Source organism: Populus trichocarpa, chromosome 13 (assembly GCF_000002775.5).
Source record: "Populus trichocarpa isolate Nisqually-1 chromosome 13, P.trichocarpa_v4.1, whole genome shotgun sequence".
NCBI lineage: Eukaryota > Viridiplantae > Streptophyta > Magnoliopsida > Malpighiales > Salicaceae > Populus > Populus trichocarpa.
In genome coordinates, this window is record NC_037297.2 from 4,395,370 (window position 1) to 4,404,893 (window position 9,524).

Genomic DNA, 9,524 nt, shown 5'->3' on the forward strand with positions numbered 1-9,524 from the left:
AACTATTTAAACACATGTAACCTAAATTTTGGCAACCATTGATGAATATTACTTCTAAATTTTTCAGTTTTAACGTGTGAGAGTGATTCTTGCATTCTTCAATTCTTGAATGAATTGAATCTGACTTATTGAAGATTAACTGGTTTCGTGGCGTCATTCTACTTCATTTCAATAGTGTTGGTGCCTTGGAACAGGTTTTCATTATATCACACTCCTATCAGATCTTTTTCAGCTTTCCGGGATCAGATCTCAATCTTGATTGTGGGTTGTGTGACTACGTGATCACAAGGTTCGCATCAAAGTATCTTTTTCCAATAGAAAGTTTCCAAACAGGACATTTCTCTATAGTAAGTTTGAGGTTCATTTTCTAAGAAGTATGTTAGAAAATGATGACCAAATATTTTGATTATTTTTGTTCTTTTACTCCTTATAAGCTCAACTTCATCATCTTTCGATTAACGATGACTGCTTAAGCTAGCCTCAATCATTTTTTTAAGTAAATGATTTTCTTGTATTTTTTTAAATGAAAACACATTTTCAAAGAATATAACATTCCTTGATTCTATAATAGTATTAAAATGAATATTCTCAATACTTGACTTATATATAAGAAATTGATATGCACTACTATTGTAAACATATTCAATAAAAACAAAATCTATAGTTTTAGGTCTCATCTTGACATTTTTGGGATTAGGTACTACCAACTTTGCAAGGCACCCCTAGAATCTAAGGTATTTATAGGAAGGTCATCTAGCTTTCTACAATTCATATAATGTTTTCTCTAGCTTTTTATAGGGTTGTTAAGCATATAATTGACAATTAAAATCATCCCTACAAGTTCTAAGGTACTCCTGAACTTATAAACATAACATTCATTATTTCTTTTAATGTTCAGTTTTTACATTCCGCAATGTCATTTTGTTGAGGTAAATAAGAAGCAGTAATTTTGTGGATATTACTATTTTGCAAACATAATTTACTAAAAAGTATTTTATATTCTTCATCTCTATCACTTTTTATTGTCTTTATTTTCTTACCAAATTGATTTTCAACTTTATTTTTATAATATTTAAATATTTCAAGAATTTTATCTTTGCTTTTAAACAAATATGTATACCAATATCTTGTGCAATTATACATATAAAAGTAATATAATACTTTTTTTCACCTCTAGTTTGCATAAATTTTAAATCAACAATATCTAAGTGAATTAGATTAAAAAAAATATTGTCAAGCCCATGTTTAGTTCGGTGTAGTTTCAATATTTTTTAAAATAAAAAAAATTTAAATCAACTTTGTTTTAAATAATTTTTTCTTTTAAAAAAATTAAATGAGGTTTTTACTGGGTCAGCACTACGATGATTCACTGGACTTTTCCCCACGGCAGCGCACTGGCTGACTAGTAAAGTACTATTTTTTTAGTCTTCAGGAACTCTGGAAGTTGTAAGATTTTTAGTTTCCATTACATGGTTTTCTTCTGCCCGCCTTGCACGGTGTTGACTGCCTCCAGCTTCTAAGGACCAGCAACTATTGCAGCAAACGTCAAAAGTTGGAATGATTTTTCCAAGCGGTTGAGTTTGACATGCGATGTGAAAGATATGGGTTATGGTAACCTTTTGGCTGAGTCATTGACCGCTTATCTCTGGTGTACGAGCTTGCCCACTCTTCATGATTTGACTTATGAGGTGAATTATCCCGAGTCATCATGCAGTACCAGGATGTAATATCTCTGCTATAAATTGAGTTAAAATGTTGTTTCTCTATGGTTTTCTGGCCTACTGATTCTGTTTTCTCAGTAACAATGGTTTCTATTGTTTTATGGTGTCTTCCATTTGTTCTTTCCTTTCTTTGTTCTTTAGCGCAACCCCAGATAACCACTAACACAATAAACTTGGGTGCCAGCATCACTGCTGGGACTAATTCTTCGTGGCGATCACCCTCTGGTGATTTTGCTTTTGGGTTCTATCCTCTTCTTAATGGCATGTTCCTTGTTGGAATCTGGTTTGACAAAATCCCAGAAAGAACACTAGTTTGGTCAGCGAACCGTGATGATCCAGCTCGAACTGGATCAACCATCAATTTCACACTCGATGGCCAGCTTGTTCTTACACACTCAAATGGAACTGGATACTTAATATACAATGGAACTTTCGGTGCTAGTTCTGCTCTGATGCAAAATGATGGCAATTTTGTTGTAAAAACCAATTCTTCCGAAGTTATCTGGCAAAGCTTTGATTCTCCAACAAACACCATTTTATTAGGCCAGGTCCTAGTAATGGGCAAAAAACTCTACTCTAATGCAAATGGAACAGTTGACTACTCGACTGGGCAGTACATGTTAGAGCTTCAAATGGATGGTAATGTTGTTATGTCTGCATACAAGTTCGCTGATCCTGGTTACTGGTTCACTTTGACAGAAGGAAACCAAAATGTGAGCCTGATTTTCAACCAGAGTACAGCTTTTATGTATGTTGTGAATCACACTTCAATTACGTATCGTATGACAAGTCAAGTTCCCACTCCGATTGGAGATTACTATCACCGAGCAACGATCAATGACCATGGAAATCTTCAACAGTTTGTTTACCACAAAGAAAATGGAAGCGGGTGGACCGTTGTGTGGGAGCCAGAGAGTATTAAAGCTGAACCTTGCATACCGTTTAATATCTGTGGAGTTTATGGCTTCTGCACTTCGATTGATAACACAACAATCAACTGTGATTGTTTGCCTGGCTACTCACCATGGGATCCAAGCATTCCCTCAAAAGGATGCTATCCTGATACGGTGATAGATTTCTGTGCTCCGAATTCTTCGGCTTCAAATTTCACTCTTGAAGAGATAGATAATGCTGATTTTCCAAACGGTGCATTTGCAGATATGGCCAGAGTCACACCAGCCGATGTAGAAGAATGCAGGAAGGCGATAATGGACGACTGTTTTGCTGTGGCTGGCGTCTTGGTCGAGTCTGTGTGTTACAAGAAGAGAACGCCTTTGCTTAATGCTAGAAGGAGCATCCCTTCTACTAATAATATAGTGGCGTTTATAAAAATTCCCAAGGCAAACAACAACAATCAAATTCAAGACAAAGATGATGATTCTCCTTCTTGGATTGCTCTTCTAGCAGGCTTATTATTATGTTCAATAATGACGTTACTCTTTGCCACCATTTCCATTTATCATCACCCTCTTGCTCAGCCTTACATTAGTAAAAAGCAGCTCCCAGTGCCAAAGCCTGTAGAGATCAATTTGAAGGCATTTTCATTCCAGGAATTGCTTCAAGCAACGAATGGTTTAAGGAACAAACTTGGGAGAGGTGCTTTCGGAACTGTCTATAGTGGGGTGTTAACCTTGGAGGCTGAAGAGGTTGAGATTGCTGTCAAGAAGCTTGAAAAGGTCATTGAACAAGGTGAGAAGGAATTCTTAACAGAAGTCCAAGTAATTGGACTAACTCACCACAAGAATCTTGTAAGGCTGGTGGGTTTTTGTAATGAGAAAAATCACCGGCTTTTAGTTTATGAGCTAGTGAAGAATGGTACGTTATCGGATTTTCTGTTTGGAGAGGAGAGGAGGCCCAGTTGGGATCAAAGGGCTGAAACTGTGTATGGAATTGCAAGAGGTTTACTGTACTTGCATGAAGAGTGTGAGACGCAGATCATTCATTGTGACATAAAGCCGCAAAATGTTCTTCTTGACAAAAATTACACAGCCAAGATAGCTGATTTTGGCCTAGCAAAGCTCTTGAAAAAAGACCAGACTCGAACGAGCACCAAAGTTAGAGGAACAATGGGATACATGGCACCTGAATGGCTAAAAAATGCTCCTGTGACTACCAAAGTTGATGTTTACAGCTTTGGGGTCGTGTTGCTGGAGATTATTTTTTGTAGAAAGCACATAGAGTTGCATCAAGTTAATGAATCAACAGAGGATAACGAGATGATTCTAATTGACTGGGTTCTATGCAATGTGAGAGCTGGTAACTTACACGCCATTGTCAGCCATGATTCTGAAGTCCTGGAAGATTTTTGCAGGTTTGAAAGAATGGTCTTGGTGGGTTTATGGTGCATATGTCCTAACCCAACTCTTCGACCATCAATGAACAAGGTTACACAGATGCTGGAAGGAACTAGTGAAGTTGATGATCCCCCTTTGATCGATGCACAGATTTTTTAAACAAGATTATCGTTATGTCTGTTTCATGATTTCGGTATTGTATTGAAATTATAAGGTGGCGCAATCCACACCATGCTTTGTTTTTTATTGGTTTTGGAAGCTTGTTTAAGATCATAATAGTTTGGAGCCCTTAGCTCAGTGATTCCATTATTCGGAAGACATCTAGTTTTCTTCCACTATCTGGTTGAGGCAACTAGCCTTCCTGGTTTTCCTTCCTTTAGCTCAGCTGCTGCTGCTGTGTTATTTCGCAGTTTCTCTTTTGAGCTTTGTACGGTGATGGCTTTGTTATCTCTATTTATGAGGAGGTAGTTTGTTGGGATCGATTATGCCTCTTAATTTCTTTCTTTGATGGATGGATCTTGTGCTGTATTTTTGCAAGGTTAGCTAGTTTAGACTTGGGTTCTGCTACTTCCATCTCCTTGCTGGAGGTTCTGTCTTGGTCATGCTCTGCGTTATTTCTGCTGTAATCCTCATCTTTCTTCATTAAAATTTATTTATGATCCTATTCATAAAAAAAAAAACAAGCAAAAAGAATAGCCTTCTTGTGAGCCTTCACTGCCTCAATTGTTGAAACAAAAATTCCAGTCCAATAATCTTTTGTGATTTGATCTATGATGCATTGCGTAAACTTTGGTTAGCACGTCAACATGATAGAACAAGTCCACGTAATAATTTTCCTCAAACAGGTGATTACACAGCTACGGTCATGCCAAAGTAGGGTTCCAGGAGAGAATTTCTTCTTCTAACAAGTCAGTCATAACAAAATTTCGTTAATAATTTTATTACTTGCACTGGGTTTATGTAAAACAGGCGATTACGCAACTAAAGTTCCTATTCTTCAATTTGCTGCCCAATCCTGCAAAAAAAAAAAAAAAATACCAGAAGTCAATTATGAAACCTTAATTTAGGGTGCGTTTGGTGGAATCTATGCGTTTGGTGTTCTTGTAGGGCTCAATAGAAAACACAGTAAGAACATGCAATAAAGGAAAAGTCTTCTTTTGATCCTTGACTAACTAAATTCATGAAAGGAAAATTCCAATAAACTTTTGACAGAATGCCGACACGGCTATACATTAATTTCCTTCGTAATGATAAATCACTATCAGTCCAGTTTTCAGTTCATGGACCAGCAGGTCAAGAAAACTAAGATTCCACAGCTTTCCCTTAAATTCCACAAGCTACATTCAACCTCCATATATGTTCATTGCTTTCAATCACATAAAACTGTGGTTCATGAACCTCAAGGTCAAGAAAACTAAAATTCCACAACTTTCCCTTAAATTCCAAGCGCTACATTAAATGCGAAGTCGGTAGAAACTAAGCAAGAAACGGATTTATGATGAAAGAGTTTTTTTTTAGGAAAATAAATATTATTTATTTTCATTTTTTCTATCCTTTTCTAATTGAAGAGTATTTTTGTTAGTTTTTTTTTCTTATTTAGAATTATTAAAGTTTTCTATTTTTTTTCTATATAAAAGATTGCAATAAATTTTTGAAAGAGAAAAGATAAATGAGTAAAAATTAAATATTTTGGTTGATCCTAGTACTTATGGTGTTTGTTGTCCTTAAAAATAATTTTGATTTATAACAAATTTTTTATCTCGTGCTTGTATAGGAGAAGATGAGAAGATTCTCTCTCGTTAAAAAAACATCTAAGAATTAACATATTGTTTTTATCTATGTTAATTTTTTTCTTTTGAAATCCTAGTAATAATATCTATAATGAGTCGATTTGCACAAAAACATTGTGTTAGAGAACAATGATGTGGTAACTTCACATAAAAGTATTGTATATATTAAGGATCCAAGTGAGCCGTACAAAGATGTTATGGATTTAGAATGGGATAATCCACATATAAAAAAGATGTTTTTGATGTAAAAATTAAAATTTTAAAATGAAAATTGAATCGGGGATAAATTTTTTTTAATTTGAGTAGACCTATGAGTTTTTTTTTCAGGAAAATAGATATTTTTTAATTTATTTTTTTCTATAAAGGTTTTTTTAATTTTTTTTATATAAAAGATTATAATAAATTTTTGACAAAGAAAGATAAAAGATGAATAAAAATGAAATATTTTAGTTTTCTCTGGGTAAATTTCAAAGAATGGCATGAGCATAACTATTCAACGATGTTCATTGCTATCAATCACATAAAACCGCGGTTCAGTTGCTAGCTCTTTGTACTAAGATTGTTTTCCCCTCAATTCCTAACAACTTGGCAATGACTATCCAGAAAATACTTCCTTTTCTTCTACTGCAGTTCCTGTACTTCCATGAATTGCATGCTCAGATACCTCCCAACATAAGCTTGGGTTCTAGCATCAAGGCTGGATCTGGTAATTCTTGGCGATCACTTTCTGATGAATTTGCGTTCGGGTTCTACTCTCTGCCCAACAATCTTTACCTTGTTGGAATTTGGTTTAACAAGATCCCTGAAAAAACACTAGTCTGGTCAGCTAATCGTGACTCTCCGGCAGCTGCCGGATCCACAGTCAGACTCACGTTTGACGGCCAGCTTACGCTCACACATCTCAATGGTAGTATTCAATCAATATACAGGGGGAGAAGAGCAGGTTTAGGCTTCATGCTAAATGATGGCAACTTTGTCTTGAGAGATGACAGTTCAAGTGTCATCTGGCAGAGTTTTAATTCACCAACAGACACAATCTTACCAGGTCAAGTTCTTAGTGATGACCAAAAGCTCTATTCCAATGCGAATGGAACTGTTGATTACTCCACTGGGAATTTCATGTTGCAGATGCAATTTGATGGAAACCTTGTGCTCTCTGCCTATCACTTCTCTGATCCTGGTTATTGGTACACTGGAACTGTACGAAACAATGTTAGTTTGGTGTTCAGTAATCATACTTTTTTCATGTACCTTGTCAACAGTACTGGTGATAATATCTACCCTTTAACAAGAAATGTCTCAACCCCCGTTGGAGACTACTATCACCGAGCAACAATTAATGATCATGGTGATTTCCAACAATTCGCTTACCATAAATCAAATAGCAGTGGATGGACAAGAGTGTGGAGGGCGATCGACGAGCCTTGCGTGGTGAATGCTATATGTGGTGTCTATGGTATGTGTTTTTCTCTGAATAATGAGACAGCAACATGTAAGTGCATACCAGGTTACATTCCATTGGACCCTAATCACGTGTCCAAAGGGTGTCGCCCAGAGACCGTGGTGAACTACTGTGCCGACCCTTCAATGAGAAATTTCACAATTAATGTGATTGATGATGCAGACTTCCCATTTGAGAGCGATGCAGACTTGGCTCGAGTGAAGAATGTCGATCTGGAGGGATGCAAAAAAGCTCTTATGGATGATTGTTACAGCTTGTCTGCTTCCTTGGTGGATTCTAGATGTATCAAGAAAAGGATGCCTTTACTAAATGCGAGAAAGAGTTTTTCTACTAAAGGACGCCAAGCGCTGGTGAAGGTGCCGATGAAAAGCAATCCTGGCATTCAAGAACATAAAAAGAATAATGATTTTGACACTCGGGTTTTTCTAAAGATTAGCCTTATAGTTACAGCCACGCTTGCTTTCTGTTTTGGAGTTTCTGCCATCTATTACCATCCTGCTCCTCGAAGATTTATCAAAAGGAAACGCTATTCAAATGCTAATTCCATTGGCATAAACTTTCAGGAGTTCAAGTACCTGGAACTACAGAAGGCCACAAATGGATTCAGCAAGACCCTGGGTAGAGGATCTTCTGCTAAAGTTTACAGTGGGATTCTAAGCATGAAGGACATACAGATTGATATTGCTGTAAAAGTGCTGACGAAATCGATTGAAAAAGGCGAGAAGGAATTCATGACAGAGCTCAAAATAATAGGCCGGACATACCACAAGAATTTGGTAAGACTGTTGGGCTTTTGTGTTGAGAACGATCAACAGCTTCTGGTCTATGAGTTAATGGCAAATGGCTCGCTTGCCAATCTTCTATTCGGGAAGGGATCAGAAAGACCTAACTGGGTTCGGAGGGCAGAAATGGTGCTTGAAATAGCTAGAGGATTGCTCTACTTGCATGACGAATGCGAGGCACAGATTATCCATTGTGACATCAAGCCTGAGAATGTACTGATTGATAACAATTACACTGCTAAGCTTGCAGATTTTGGCCTTTCCAAGCTTCTGAATAAAGATCAAACTAGAACAGACACAAATTTAAGAGGCACAGTGGGGTATCTGGCACCAGAATGGATAAGGAATGAACGAGTGACATCCAAAGTAGATGTTTACAGCTTTGGTGTGATGTTACTTGAAATTCTATGTTGCAGAAGGCATATAGAACCGAGCCGGGTTGAGGAAGAGAGTGAAGAGGATGATCTTGTTCTCTCGGACTGGGTTATAAGTTGCATGGCCGCCGGGAAGCTAGGGACGGTGGTAGGACATGACCCTGAAGTATTAAGTGATTTCAAGAGATTCGAGAGAATGACCTTAGTGGGTTTATGGTGCATTCATCCTGATGCAATGTCCAGACCTTCTATGAAAAAGGTAACACAGATGTTAGAGGGAACCTCGGAAATCGGAATCCCGCCTTCACTTTCCGATCAAATGTCAGTGAGTAATTAAACTTACTAGTAGTTGTTAAGAGAGTAATGTTGTCTTAAGAATGTATGATATGGCTCAATCTCATGATTAATAAGCTAGTTCTGAGCACGATTTCTTACAATAGAAATGCAAATGTAACGGGAGAATGTATTCTAATAATTTCCAAATTTATCACTAATAGAGTCTGAAAGGCATCTATCTCTTCTTCTACACTCGGTGAATGAAATCACGAAGCAATTTATCATTAGTAAAAAAAAATTCTTTGATCAACGTGGCATGAGACATATCAGTGAATTATCAGATATAAAAAGAATAAATTAGAAAAAAAAATTCTCTACCTAGTTTTGATAATTAAAAATCTTAATGAATCTTTAGAAATTCTAGATAAAAAACTGATTGTGTAATAAAAAGATAATAATTATCCTATATATCGTATTTAAGATAAACTGTTTCGTATAGTATTTATATTCTAAGAGTTTACCCAAACTAATAAATAAAAATTTGTTATTAAAAATAAAATACTAGAAAGACCTAAAGTACTAATTTTGGACAAGAGGCTTCAAAACAAGATACAATCCTATTTTTTAAATAAAAGCCATGGTTTTGAAGGAATAGTGAGCAATTGGTTGGCATAAACTTCTTCAAGTTTATATTAATTAAAATGGGTTTAAAGGCCATTACTCATAATCAACGAGTTTATAATATAATATATTAAGTAATTTCATTATCTATCCATTAACATTCTACGATAATATCCAGTGACAATTCATTTATCCTAGGTGAGT

The 9,524-nt window shown here is 36.2% G+C and overlaps 2 protein-coding genes across 2 annotated transcripts; both read left to right on the forward strand.

Annotated features, from left to right (window-relative positions):
* Positions 1-1,486: 1,486 nt before the first annotated feature.
* Positions 1,487-4,523, forward strand: LOC7482357 (G-type lectin S-receptor-like serine/threonine-protein kinase LECRK4). The gene has a single exon (XM_002319134.4). It carries the CDS (start codon positions 1,766-1,768, stop codon positions 4,172-4,174), a length of 2,409 nt encoding a protein of 802 aa, XP_002319170.2. The 5' UTR covers positions 1,487-1,765; the 3' UTR covers positions 4,175-4,523.
* A 1,725-nt stretch (positions 4,524-6,248) lies between these two features.
* Positions 6,249-8,949, forward strand: LOC7489679 (G-type lectin S-receptor-like serine/threonine-protein kinase LECRK3). The gene has a single exon (XM_002319135.3). The coding sequence runs from the start codon at positions 6,397-6,399 to the stop codon at positions 8,758-8,760; it is 2,364 nt and encodes a 787-aa protein (XP_002319171.1). The 5' UTR covers positions 6,249-6,396; the 3' UTR covers positions 8,761-8,949.
* Positions 8,950-9,524: the final 575 nt, after the last annotated feature.